Source organism: Rhagoletis zephyria, unplaced genomic scaffold (genome assembly GCF_001687245.7).
Source record: "Rhagoletis zephyria isolate East Lansing unplaced genomic scaffold, Rhagoletis_zephyria_1.1 Rzeph_scaffold_01682, whole genome shotgun sequence".
Classification (NCBI taxonomy): domain Eukaryota; kingdom Metazoa; phylum Arthropoda; class Insecta; order Diptera; family Tephritidae; genus Rhagoletis; species Rhagoletis zephyria.
Window position 1 is genome coordinate 607 of NW_016158766.1, and position 15016 is coordinate 15622.

The window sequence follows — 15016 nt, forward strand, 5'->3', positions numbered from 1 at the left end:
CTATGGTGTCGATTAGTCAGTCGCTCAATTAGCGACTGTGAATAGTTTTCAATCGGTTATCCTTCTACTGCTGTTTCTGAGTCGGTAGAGTTTGCGTGAATAAAATTGTGGTGATATAAATAAATAAATAATGGATAAAAAGTAAGTTATTTGGATAGAAAGCTGTAAAAAAATTTAGTATACATGTGTGTGAATTGCAGATCAAAAGTGGTTAGCAATAAAAAGCTACTTGGGCGGGTGGTCCAGCTTATGCAGGGCTATCAAGACTTGGATTTGCGGCAAGACTCGGGCAAAACCCAGATGGGAAGCCATAGCAGCAGAACCAACATCAAGATTTACAAAAAACTCCATAATTTATTAATGTGCTCGCAAATTTGAAATCTTTATTTTAAATTAAAGTTTACTCCTTTCACTACACGTATTTTTACAATCGGGTCACGCGTTTCGACACAACAGCCCAAAATCATTATACAAATAACTAAACCGTAACGAATTTCTTAAACTAGTTGCGTTCTAGATGCTTCACGATTTGCAGGTATTTACAGGAAGCTGTTCCAGGTGGCCACCTTCCAAAAAGTTTATTAATGGCGAAAACAGCTTTTCCTGCAAATCCTGTAAAACCTGCAAATCGTGGAGCATCCGGAACGCAACTACTATTCACGAAATTCACATATGTATGTACATACACTTCATCTTCCAACTACAAGGGATTCGACGAATCTCGCAATTTCCTCCTTGCTTTACCTAACTCTACTATACGGTGACCATATTAACCAACGTAAAATAAAGGAAATTTTATTCAAAATGATTTGGGAATACGTACATACAATTTGTATGATAAAAGTACCTTATCCAAATAGTAATTTAAATCAAATATTTGCCAGTTAATTATATTATTTAATTGTACAAGTTCCCCTGCTGTAGCGAAAAATTGAGCCAAATCCTTGTCAAGCACTTCGCCATCCTTTGCTACCAAAATGCGTTTACCATAATTCATACTGCACGACGAAGCCAGCACACAGTGCTTCAAAATTGGAATTTAATGTTGATAATCAACCAATTTTTATTAAAAACAAAAAAAAAATATTTTGATGAAAATTTTTTTATAACATTTCAATTTTGTTTGTGTATTTTTTTGTTTTGGGATAACCATACAATTGTTTTCAAATAGTTTTTGGTATGTAACATTTATTAACTGGAACAGGAGAATACATGTTCTTAAAAATTGCTACCTTTTCTGCACTTTGCACTGAAAAATTTAATATAATCAAATAAAAAATTCAGAAATCAGGCTCAACTGGTCTCTTGCAAATATTGTAAAATAAAAATTAAACAAATTAAGTGAAAAATGAAGGCTCCAGTGAGTTACGAACACTAAATGCCAGTTTTGAACCACTGTGAAGCAGGGGGTTTATTGTTCTCTTTCAGTGGAACTGGAAACTCAGCGTGCAACACGATCCTGGGCACAACTTTCCCTGTGCTTTATAGATTGTACAAAGATTGCCGATTAAATAGAAACCCTTAAGTGGGGTGCGAAACAAACTCGCGAAGGTTTTTTTTAATATATATCATAAGGGAAATTTTTATTTTTCATATTCTGCGTTAAAAAATGTACCTCTGTAAAATGCAGAGCCAATTTAAAGGACAGTTTAAGAAATAAAGCACAAAAGGCGTCCTTTATTTTGAAAAAAATTAGAAAGGGCAGGGGGTTAAAATAAAGGACTGTCCTTTAAAATAAAGGACGGATGGTCACCGTACTCTACTAATCTAATAGCTTTCACATCATCTTCCTTATCACTGAACCATATCTCAACAGTATCCATTTGTTAAATTTTTTAATAAAAGCAATTATTTCAAAAATGATGTAAATGAAACAATAAAGAAACAAATGTAAACAGACAAACAGATGTTTACAATTCAGTCAACCATTCACAATAGTTCACATTTTTATAGATCAAGTTGCACAATAGCAAAATAAAAGATAATCGACTCAATCGACAAATTTCTATTCTACTGCCAGTCGACCCTCGCAATAGGGGTGAAAATGATGGCTGCCCAGCTTATTCATGAGAAGTGTTCGCCCATGGATCGACGACAGTTATCCCCATAAATTTATTGGAAAGGCGGACCAATACCATGGCCGGCGAGAATCCCTAAATTAACGCCGGTTGATTTTCACGTGTTGAGTCAAATGAAGCGCCTCGTATACAATGAGATGACTCCGATCTATAATGTGGATGTGTTAAAGCAAAATCACAGCGCATGGCAGTGCGCGCGAGTGACGATAGCAGCCACAGTAGCATGCTGAAATGACTCGCTTATATACAGGGTGTCCCAGAAGTAACCTGCCAAACTTGAGGAGAAGGCGGGTGGGGTGGTGAGCTCCCTGATAAGCAAAAATTTTTCAGGTAAAAGTGTCACCGTTTTTGAAATATTAAAATTTTTTTGAATTAAAGAAAATTCGTGCCTTTTCATGTATTTTCTTTAACTGCATCTACAAACAAGGCTATACTTAATAAATTTTTTATGTAAAATACTTCCAGATAGTTCCTTCTCCATATTCAAATGCAATGTAGTAAAAATATATTAAGGAACCATTATAAAATTAGGACTATTTTGGGATTTTTAACTTTTTGATATTTTGTTCCCCAACTTTGACTATCTCTGGTGAAAAAAGGTGTACTGAGATATAACTTTACATTACATAGAAAAATGCTCTTTTAATAAATATTTCAGAAATGTGCAACTCTTACTATTTCGAATAGAAAAAAAACAGTTATAGCCGCTTTTGTGGGTAAAGGACTGAGACACGCTAGAATGTATTTAATAGATTTAAATTGAAGTTGGTCTTGTTACCGACCAATGACATGCTAAAATAGTACAAAGGTACTTTATTACTTGCTCCTGACATTATTTTGTGTTACTTACCGGAAATAATGAAAGTGGATTTTGTGAAATTGGACCCTTCGAACATTGTGTTATTAATACTATGACAGAGAACACGCAGTATACGTCGCATGAATATGCGGATATTCACCTAATTTACGGTGAAGCTTGCTGTAATGCCAGAGCTGCTCAAAGACTCTATGCAGAGCGATACCCAAATCGTCGGCATCCGGGTCGTGAAGTATTCCCCCGCACCTATAGAGAAATTTCGGAAGGTAAGTAATTTTTACACCTTTCTTGTTTGAAGCCATTCTTCTTTTAACTATCATTTTTAACTTTTTTAAGGTCGCATATCTGGAAGGCGGAGCGGCGAGACAGGACGTCCTGCAACGGTAGATGTTGAAGTTGTGTTAGAGGAAGTGGAACTAGGTCCATCGACTTCAGTGAGAATGATGGAAAGACGGACTGGAATACCAAAAACTACAGTTCACAAAGCTTTAAAATAACATCCCTACCACATTCAACGTGTTCAGGCTCTACAAGAAAGAGATTACCTGTCGAAGGTTAGATTTTGCCGTGAAATGTTGCGAATGCATGATTCAGACCCCAACTTTTTTAATAAAATAATTTGGAGCTATGAATCATCATGCAAACGTGATGGTTATTTTAATTTACATAACCTTCACAGTTGGCAGATAGACAATCCTCACGAAATGAGATAAGATCGTTCGCAGTACCAGCACAAAATAAATTTATGGTGCGGTATTTTTAATTGTCAGATATTGGGACCTGTGGAACTGCCGCCAACGCTCAACTCCCACAGTTATTTAAAGTTCCTTCAGGAACGGTTTCCAACTCTTTTAGAAGATGTACCCTTAAACCTGCGGCGAAGACTATGGCAGCAAAATGGCGGATTCCCTGCTCACTACGGGCGTGAAGTAAGAGCTCATTTAGGCGAAACTTATCCTCGCCGATGGATTGGACGATACGGGCCAATCACGTAGCCCGCTCGATCGCCAGACCTGAATCCATTCGACTTTTTCTACTGGGGCTGTCTTAAGGACAAAATTTATTCAAAAATAATTCAAAACGAAGAGCATTTTCGGGAACAAATAAATGGAGCTGCTGCTGAGATAGCCCAATTGAGTTTAGGATCTCTAAAAGAGTATTTTTTTAAAAGGTGCCGAGCTTGTATTAGAGTAGAAGGTCGCCAATTTGAGCATATTTTATCAATAAATGAATACATTTTTCTTCAAACAACTCATGTATATTCTATTTCACGTGAACCCATCCTTCACAAAAATATTGATAGATATAGCCCTTGTTACTGACTCTAGTCCGAATCCCGTTAAGTAACACAAAATAGTGTCAGGAGCAAGTAATAATGTACCTTTGCACTATTTAGCATGTCATTGGCCAGTAATAAGAGCAACTTAAATTTAAATCTATTAAATACATTCTAGCGTGTCTCAGTCCTTTACCCACAAAAGCGGCTATAACTTTTTTTTTCTATTCGAAATAGTAAGAGTGGCACATTTCTGAAATATCTATTAAATGAGCAATTTTTTTATGTAATGTAAAGATATAGCTCAGTACATTTTTTTCACCAGAGATAGTCAAAGTTGGGGAACAAAATATCAGAAAGTTAAAAATCCCAAAATAGTCCTAATTTTATAATGGTTCCTTAATATATTTTTACTACACGGCATTTGAATATGGAGAAGCAACTATCTGGAAGTATTTTACATGAAAAATTTACAAAGTATAGCCTTGTTTGTAGATGCAGTTAAAGAAAATACATGAAAAGGCACGATTTTTCTTTAATTCAAATAAATTTTAATATTTCAAAAACGGTGACACTTTTACCGGAAAAATTTTTGCTTATCAGGGAGCTCACCACCCCACCTGCCTTCACCTCAAGTTTGGCAGGTTACTTCTGGGACACCCTGTATACACGAGATTTGGAAGTTTTTATCCACACGTCCAATCGACATGTTTGATATATCGTTGGAAAGGTCTTGAGGAGTGTGTCCAGAAAATGTATTCAATCTTCATAAACAATTAACCGGATTCTTAAAAATTAGGCTAAAGTGTTGGGAAACAAAAAACGTTTTTTTGGTTTTGCCGGTTTAAGGGGAAATGTGGGTACACCCAACATATTAAGTGTTATTCTATAGGCCAATACCTTTAAAACGATACCTTAAATATTAAGTTCCGGCTACTAGTTGGAAAGATATAGAAGTAAATGTGTTTTGGTTCGTGTCTCCACTACGAGATGTATGTGGCGTCTGTACGTACCTTTATTTAATTTTTTTCAAACTTTCAGGAATTATAGTACAACAAGAACTAAGAACGTTTTGTTCCAGGATGTTTTGATTCCTATGCCTTTGTAGGCGTGGCTGCTGCCTGAAATTCGAAAAAAGGCAATTTTTCAAACTACCACTGAGGCCGCACTACTCAGTCCATGTCATTGATGCGGACATCAGTAGAAGGGTCTTCAAACAAGCTATCTAACGCTATCTTTTGTGTTTATGAGATTTAAATATGTCATAACGTTATCGCCTGAAAACTAAAAATCGGGCTGCTGAAAATATAGATTTCGGGCATTTTCTCAAAAACTGGTCGGTCGATTTTATTCTAAGTTTCCGCAAGTCTAGCCCAAAACCTTAGCGTTTATTTGGTATATAGCTTATATCTGGGAAAACTCTTGTTGTGGAGATATGGCAATTCAAATTGAAAAAAGTCGCCCCAAATAGCGACCAATGGTTTAAAATTAACATATTCGTCTAATTTGGTTACTTTAAGATATAAATCATACCCAGTTCCCCGAAAAATTTCCCATTCCCCGATTGCCACTTAAACCGAAATTCTCTGCAAATCGGGAGATTTCCCGCGAGTTGACAAGTTGAAGGATGCAGCTGTGCTAATCAATTCGTACATGTCTTGGAAACCACAATTTGTGTGTATTTTAGAGTTTTTTTCCAGTCACATGCCGAAATTGTAATATTTTTCACCATTTTAATTGTAGGTATGTACACAGTATTTAACTATGCTACATGGGTTTATCACCCGCACTTAACCTACCAGGGAAGACGCGTACTATATTACCTATAGTTGTACATAAATATGTATGTATGAACGCATTTAGTTCACCCAATCTGCCGCTACTACTTACATAAAATGTATAAATTGCCACTGAGCAAAACTACTTGAGAAAAAAGCATTAGTTTAATAGCACGAGTGCAACACCGCACACGTGATAGAAGTAAAAATTCTTAAAAAAGCGCCCCACACCCAGTAGAAATCTTAACAAAAATAAACTACGAGACAATCAGACGAATACAGTGATTTATTGTATCCAAAGTGGGTACCAAGTTGATACGTTTTTATCATTTCTCATATTTTTTTTTTATTTTTTCGAATACTAAGGATGATCATTCTTTTTCGCTTTATTCCGCATTCGAAAAATTATATGTTTCAATGGACACATCGATTTGAATACATAATTTAGATTTAGATAATATTTTTAGCAATTTATTTAAGAAAAAAATAACATTTAGATCATTGAGGTAAAATTTTCGAGTCACGAATGCTGAACTAGAAACACAAAATTTATGATATCAAATTCGTGACGAAAATTATACGCATTTTTTAACTGCCTTTGAAACGTACGGAAAATCTTTTTTTATTTATTCGGAACGTTGTGAAAATCCTTCTACTGCTAGAAACACAAAACAAAAAACAGAACTTTTCGTATGAATAAAAAAGATTTTGCCTACGTTTCCAAGGCAGTTAAATAAAAATATAGTTAAAAAAACTTAAACCTCCCTATTATAATTGCCATTCGTATTGTCATCAGGTATGTAACTTGAGAATAGAAATCGCTGCATCTTTTAGGCGCATCAATATTACATAGTTACATCCCGAGCTAATAAAAGGAAGGTAAGAAGGTAAAAATGCGTATAATTTTCGTCACGAAATTGATATCATAAATTTTGTGTTTCTAGTTCAGCTTTCGTCACTCGAAAATTTTACCTCAAAGAGGTGTTTTATTTGATATACTTGACGCGGCTGAATAAATGATGCAGCGCCTTAGAACAAGCGTCGTGAAAAGTGATTTAGGGAAATTAATATGAATTTGTACCAGGATTAGGGACGGTCATGTCGACAACGATTTGTAATGAATAAATAGTTTAAATTCTTAAGTTTTTTCTAATAAAAATCAACAAAAAAGAACTACCCCCATAACACCAGAAAACATTTCATTTGATTGTAGTTGCGCTGGCATATGAAAAAGAGGAAAAAAAAGCATCAACAGTTTACGTGGTGAGATTTGCTCAGTGAGTAGATCACTGGCTAAACCAGTGATTCACAAGTGGTCCAGGTGGACCCCCAGGGGTCCACGGTGAAGTGAAAAAAATATGGGGGTCCACGGGGACGTGAAAAAAATATGGGGGTCCATGAGTTGTAAATGGGGGCCCACGAAATTTTATCTGGTTTCGATGTAAAGAACCAAAATGGTTGCTTGATAGCCTCTTTATTTAACTTTAATTGGTTTGAGTGGTGTACAGTGCTCTTGACGCACTGCTGCACTTACCGTCACCTTGTGTTTTCATACGTGGGGAAGCCTTAAAGGCCACCTGCATACTAAAAAGAACCGGATGCTGGTATGACAATGAGTGGGGCGCGGCGAAAATTGCTGGCAGCAGAGATTTAAGCACTTGTGTCTCTTCAATGCTACAGGATAGTACGCCACTATTATCCTTTTGAAGAGATTCTATAATGTTGAGTTCACTGAGACTGAATGCTGGTTTGATTCCATCGCTGAGACCAGACTCACACATTGTCCAATCTTCACTGATGGCTCCAAAACTGACTCTGGGTCATGATCTGAGGTCTTTTTCGAAGTTAATGGAGATAACCTTCACTTTTCTGTAGGGGAATATGCTTCGGTCTTCCAGGCTGAGGTAATTGCAATACTCAAAGCCATGGACTACGTGGTGGAACATAGGTGGAGAGGAAGGAGTTTACGTGATTGCAGTGACAACCAAGCTGCACTTAAGGCATTGGACAGCCCTCTATTTAAGTATTTCCAAACTAGTTCGGCAATGCAAGTCTCGACTAAAATATGATGGTGAACATAACGACGTTGTTTTACTCTGGGTGCCAGGTCACTCAGGAGTACCTGATTATGAGACATCTGATCATTTGGCCAGAGTTGGCTCAGACCAGGCACTCCTCTGTCCGCAACCAGTTTTAGCACTCCCACCTTCGGCAATCGAAGCCACCATCAGAAACTGGGTGAATACTCCGCTCATCAAAGACTGAGAGGCATTGAGGGGATGCAGGTGGGCAAAACTCATGTTGCCTTCAATCTCACAAGGTCTATCTATTTTTTTGCTCTCACTGAGCAGACGACACTGCAGAAAACTTGCTGGACTGCTGACTGGTCACTTCACGTGGCACAAACACCTGACTGTGATAGGCGTAAATGATAAGTCTATTTGCCCATCTTGCCTTGAAGAAGATGAGACGATGGAACACTTTTTGTGCTTCTTGCTTGCTTGGTTATTTGTCATCGATTTTTTTACAATCATTCTTTTCTCTATTGTCAATTTCTGAATTAAAAGTTTGGCGTAAAAAGCTTAGCCGTTTTGATGTTTTAAGTTTTGTGTTTTAAAAATGTGATAAATATTTTTCGCCTCACTTTAAAACTCGGAGCGATAAAAATAAAAATGATGCCATTAATACAAATAAACTATTTTACATATACTCCACGCGCAAAGTCATGAGTGAGCCGAACATTTGATGAGTTTATGGTGAAGATAATGTAAATAACGCTAGCGCCCGCAGTGCTCTTAAAAAATATAACTCCTCCGAGCGAGAGAGTATTTTGATGTATTTACGAGCTCTATTTTTTAAAACCTACAAGTGTGTAATCACATTATTTTTATAAATAGAACACAAGAAAATATTTTTTAGTTTTTGAATTCACCCGCGATGCAAATTCACATTGTTAGATCTAATTTTCACATTTCATTTTTTACGAGCTTTGGGAATATTTAGAAATGTATCAGCAGGGAGTCCACCGAAACCTGTAAATTTTTGAAAGGGGTCTACGAGAAAAAAAGTTTGGGAACCTCTGGGCTAAACGCACTGAATTTCGCATCAAACTCAACAGGAGAGATTTATCTCGACTAAATGCCGTTTACACAGGGTACTGGGCCATGGGAATCCACGCTGCAAGACTAAGACTGAAACACAAAATCTCTTGTCGCAGCCCAGTGCTATGTATTTAGGACGAGAATCAGGCTTCTAGACAAATACTGATACTGCGGTTTAACAGAATAAGTGATATTAACTCATTGTAACTACTTAAGTTCTTGAACTCCACATGCTGCAATTTAGAGAAATAACCGACTTCTGCTGGTTTTTTCGTGTTTTCTTTTCAGGTTAAATAGCGAGTAGTGGTTTTAAAACGGCATGTTTAATACGGTTGCCAGACCTAAAATGCCGAAAGAGGTACAGATAAGAACAAATTGGGGACGTGTGGTACAACCGAGACAGAAAAAGGGGTATTTTTCGGGGGACAAATAAAAGTAAATGTATTCAACAAAAAATTAATTTATTCGCTTATGGAACAACAAAACAGTTCATAAATAACTGGCTAAACAGAATGTAGTACCACAGCCACAACCTTTTCCGCTAGCTACATCAGCTACATCGGAAATAATACACCATAACCACGGCTACATATTGTGGGCAGTTTAGAGCATTTAGAAAATTTTAACTTTTAACTTGCTACATACCACAGCCGCACCTGGTTAGGCAGTAAAAATTCAATATCATTTGAACAAAACCAAGTAACAGTGGCGATCAAAACTGAGAGCAGGGTGATTTTATTTTAAATATTTACAATGTTTTTCAAGTTAATTTTTTTGTTATTTTTTATAAAACTATTTCTCATGCTTTAGCCAAATCCAAAAAAAAATAATTCAAACTTGCAAACTTAATACAAACTGGAAAAAAATAAAAAAACTTCATTAAAAATTTTGAGCTTTTAAATGTGAATTCTTGGATATGCATGGCCCATGAAAATTTAGTAAAAAAGTGCAAGTTTTAATCCGCGGTTTTTTCATATAAGAAGCGCAATTTATAAAGGTTTTCGTAGCAATGGGGAATAAAAAGTCAAAATGGGGTATGTCCCCNGCTAAACGCACTGAATTTCGCATCAAACTCAACAGGAGAGATTTATCTCGACTAAGTGCCGTTTACACAGGGTACTGGGCCATGGGAATCCACGCTGCAAGACTAAGACTGAAACACAAAATCTCTTGTCGCAGCCCAGTGCTATGTATTTAGGACGAGAATCAGGCTTCTAGACAAATACTGATACTGCGGTTTAACAGAATAAGTGATATTAACTCATTGTAACTACTTAAGTTCTTGAACTCCACATGCTGCAATTTAGAGAAATAACCGACTTCTGCTGGTTTTTTCGTGTTTTCTTTTCAGGTTAAATAGCGAGTAGTGGTTTTAAAACGGCATGTTTAATACGGTTGCCAGACCTAAAATGCCGAAAGAGGTACAGATAAGAACAAATTGGGGACGTGTGGTACAACCGAGACAGAAAAAGGGGTATTTTTCGGGGGACAAATAAAAGTAAATGTATTCAACAAAAAATTAATTTATTCGCTTATGGAACAACAAAACAGTTCATAAATAACTGGCTAAACAGAATGTAGTACCACAGCCACAACCTTTTCCGCTAGCTACATCAGCTACATCGGAAATAATACACCATAACCACGGCTACATATTGTGGGCAGTTTAGAGCATTTAGAAAATTTTAACTTTTAACTTGCTACATACCACAGCCGCACCTGGTTAGGCAGTAAAAATTCAATATCATTTGAACAAAACCAAGTAACACTGGCGATCAAAACTGAGAGCAGGGTGATTTTATTTTAAATATTTACAATGTTTTTCAAGTTAATTTTTTTGTTATTTTTTATAAAACTATTTCTCATGCTTTAGCCAAATCCAAAAAAAAATAATTCAAACTTGCAAACTTAATACAAACTGGAAAAAAATAAAAAAACTTCATTAAAAATTTTGAGCTTTTAAATGTGAATTCTTGGATATGCATGGCCCATGAAAATTTAGTAAAAAAGTGCAAGTTTTAATCCGCGGTTTTTTCATATAAGAAGCGCAATTTATAAAGGTTTTCGTAGCAATGGGGAATAAAAAGTCAAAATGGGGTATGTCCCCCCAATGGGGTACCTCTGACAACCCTAATGCATAAGTGTTAATTAGAGCTGTGAAACTCGCCACTTAAACCAACCAACTAACCAGACCACTGGCTTTGTAATCCGAGGTCGCTGGTTCATATGCCAGTTACCGCAGCTAAAGAAGTCTGATGAGGAGATGTGATGATCTCCGAAATAGCAGCTATAACTTCTACATTAGTAAATTATTGTTACATTTCCACAACATTTTTTATATAAAACGGCCTCAAGCTCAATAAAACTGTTAATATAATTGTAAAAAAGGCCATAAATAACAAAAAAATAAAAATAAAAAGCAAAGTTTAAAAAATAACTTACAAAATCGGACCTTTGAACTAATAGTTAAAAAGTGGACGAACGTAAAAAAACATATTATTTTTTTTTTTAAAAAGCTAGTTGCGCTTCCCACGTTGGTCATTTCATAGATAAAATGTTTTAAGGGTTAATAACCAGAATTGTATGTGCCATCCTATGATATTTACTATGATACAAATAGGAAATTTAAGCCCCGTGGTTTATCAGCAGTATCTACGAGTACATGTTGCCATATCACGTAAGAAAATTTACCTTACCACCTCTTCAAGTGAAGGGGGTCTGCGATTGAAATTTAACAAAAACTTAATGATTTTATTTCTATACATACAATGTACATTGTGTGTAAGTTTGTACTACTTATGAATGTTGAATGCAAGAATGATATAATACAAGATTGCGCCGATCAGAGGATTTTTGAGAATAACTTTTGTGTGACGTCACACTGGTGCAATTGCGAGAGAGAAATGCCAAAACGTGAGCAAGAATGGAAGAAGAAGAAAAAATGTTGCAAGGAAAACGTAAACAAGTTGCACAAGTGTGACGTCATGCAAACAACGATTCTGTCAAATTCGTTAAGAGAGGAATAGCGGTCCGAGATCGGCGCAACCTTTGTATTCTCTCAATCGTGTATTTACTCCATAGCAATTTATTTGATGACTTTGTACCATTTCCGAGAGGATGCATGAGTGTGGCTTCTTTGGAAACAAATATTCTATGTAACTAAAACATAACTTATAGCTGAACTTTTAAATTCATAATAATTTGGCCACTGTTTTGTATTAGGTACGTAACAGCGCGGTAAGATGCCGCTTGAATTAGCGCCTGGCGACCTTAACCACTGGTGTATTACCTCATACCAGCACTAAAAATATTATTTTCAATATCTTCACTAGTGAAGTGCTTCATGCACACATAGCTCGATTAGGTGTTTAATGCATCTCCCCGCCGGCAGAACTGCTTCCACTTTTCCGCCAGATTTTCGTCCGTAGGAAACGAAAAAAAAACTTATATCGCACGCTTTCCTTTTGTTTTTACTATTACACTTTGCCACGGCGCACTTATACACGGCACTTATATACATACATACATATTCACCTAATTTTATTTATATACTAAAACAACCCATTATTAAGTACGAGTAGACATGAAAAATGTTTTGGACAAGTGGTGTTGGTGTTAGTTCAGTAGTAAATGTATTTCATGTTAGTGTTGTCATCGTGAACATATTTTTGACGCGAGATATGCAGCAACCACAACCGAAACTCGAGAACAGATGTTAGCCCCAGATGCATGTTGCATGGCGGCTGGTTCTTCACCTAAAAACGTAATTCTATAGCATTTAGATGTAAAAACATTACATGTATATCAAATTTACATACCATTTAGGACGTGGACCATAACGGTACCAGATATATCGTTGCCAAGCATGCAGGTATAGTTGCCAGTATCTTGTCGATTAGCATTTGCTATATAGAGGCGGCTTAATGCTCTTCCCGGCAGCATATCAGTCTTAACACTAACAGAAGAAAAGATAAAATTTGTTTCTATCATTTCGCTTTTGGATATACACGATAACAACATTTAAATAAATAAGTAACGTACAAATACTATAAGATTTTTAAGCTTTTTTAGAAAAGCCACCACCAAATTTAATTCAAACAAGTAAGAAAGTCTAAGTTCGGGCGGAGCCGAACATTAAATACCCGGCGCAAGTATTAAATATACGTTTTCCACCTTTCCGAAAGCTACCGCTACATGATAAGCCGGGGTGTATAAATTTTAAGTAAATTAGCGTCCTTAAATTTCGAAATATTGAAATTTCGGACATTTCTGAAATTTACCGTTATATGAAANGTAAAAAATGTTGTACTAGTAGAATTTCTAGCGCTTAATAGCAGCACGTCCTTCCACTAAATAATAAGAAGCTAAATATCGAATTCGAATCTAAACGTAAAAGTCCGTTAGACATTTAAATTCATAATGCCACTTGAAACTCGCTCAGTAAGAAAAGATCTTACGAGGAACCAGCACACACCTTTACAAGCACAAAATACACCGTCGTTGTCGCTGATTGAAAAACTCGAAGCAAATATGGGTATGCAAAGAGATGCAATTATTACAGAGCTCTCTGTTATAGTGAAAGAGTCAGAGGAAATAGTAATGCAGAGGATAAGCGACTTTAATGCTGAAATATTTAATATGAAGTTGTCAATAGCGGCAATGGACAGTAGGGTGTCGGCGGTTGAGAACTCTTGCGCCGATATAGTCTCTCTTCGCAATGAGTTGTTCGCTGTTCGTAGTGAACTAAGCGAGTTGGAAAATAATGCAGTGGCTACGGATGTTATAATTAATGGTATCCCTCCAGAAAGTAGTGAAAACTTGAGGGAAGTTTTTGGAAAACTCTGCACTGCTGTTGAGCACCCACTCCCAATTTTATGTGACGTATTCCGCATACGTTCGGCTAAAGCTGGCCAGCGCAAAAACAATAATACACCTGTTTTGGTAAAGCTTGTCACTGCATTTGACCGCAGTCAGCTCTTCAAATCGATTGCTGGGTTTTGCAAAAAAAATAAGAGGTCATTAATACTCTCGGACCTCGGGCTGCCTGGCTATGTACAGATCTATGTACATGAGAGCTTGACGAGATCTGCGCGGGAGGTTATGATGTATGCTCCTATCGTCTGCTTTCCCTATTCGGGGGAAAGTTTATATTAGGCTAAAACACCACGAAGAGGCAAAAGTCGTGTTCAACAAAAGAGACGTTGATGCTTTTCTCAGCGCTAAGAAATAAGGTCTAATTATTTACTTAAAATATGATTTATTTATTTAGATATTTGTGTTTTTTTAACTATTGCCTAATGCTTCCGTCTTTTTTAGTTCTAAGTTTTAATTCTCTACTGCCTCTGTTGGATCCTTCTCAGCTTATTTTTCCTCTCAACGTATGTATCTGAGTACTATGTAGTTCTTGCTTGTCTGCCACCAAATTTCTAATGTGTTGCTATTGCCCTTCTCCTCACCCGACACTTACATGCAGCTGTCCCGTTTTTAAAGTGTTATGATGGTTTCGTACCATATTAAAAAACCATAAATTACTGATTAATACTTTGCGCATCCGGTACAGAGGTTTTAACATAGTCCATTTTAATGCTCGGAGCGTGACATCCGAAAAGTTAGATTACGTTAGGGACGTGTTTGGTGATTCATCTGTTGATGTTATCTGTGTGACAGAGACGTGGTTCAATCCTGACATAACGGACTTCTTTTATGGTATCACTAACTTCAATATAGTGCGGATGATCGAAAGCATAAGAGAGGCGGAGGTACAGCGATATACTGTAGAGCTAATTTGAAGATTCGTGTGTTGACAAAATCGGAAAACTTGGACACAGAGTTTGTCGTTGCTGAAGTATCGGATGGTTTATCTAAAATACTTGTGTCCTGTGTATATAACCCTCATAGGAGCTATCCATTGGATTCGTTTTTTTGTAAACTTAGTTTATTTTTTATTGACTATGAGCGTTATATTA

General features: G+C 36.5%; 1 protein-coding gene and 1 long non-coding RNA gene across 6 annotated transcripts in view; both read right to left on the reverse strand.

Moving 5' to 3' along the window:
* Nucleotides 1–316: 316 nt before the first annotated feature.
* On the reverse strand, nucleotides 317–1868 carry LOC108364827 (uncharacterized). The gene is made up of 2 exons (XR_001847829.1): nucleotides 1754–1868; nucleotides 317–744 (listed from the first exon to the last, which is right to left on the reverse strand). It is a non-coding gene; the product is annotated as an uncharacterized LOC108364827 (long non-coding RNA).
* A 10680-nt stretch (nucleotides 1869–12548) lies between these two features.
* Nucleotides 12549–15016, reverse strand: part of dpr14 (defective proboscis extension response 14) — a 75824-nt gene continuing 73356 nt past the window's right edge. For all 5 annotated transcript variants that reach the window (XM_017618677.1, XM_017618676.1, XM_017618675.1 and 2 more), the window contains 2 exons: nucleotides 12869–13005; nucleotides 12549–12805 (listed from right to left, as the gene is read on the reverse strand). In XM_017618677.1, coding sequence (XP_017474166.1) covers nucleotides 12702–12805; nucleotides 12869–13005 — 241 coding nt within the window. In that variant the 3' untranslated portion in view covers nucleotides 12549–12701. The remainder of the gene's footprint in view (nucleotides 12806–12868; nucleotides 13006–15016) is intronic.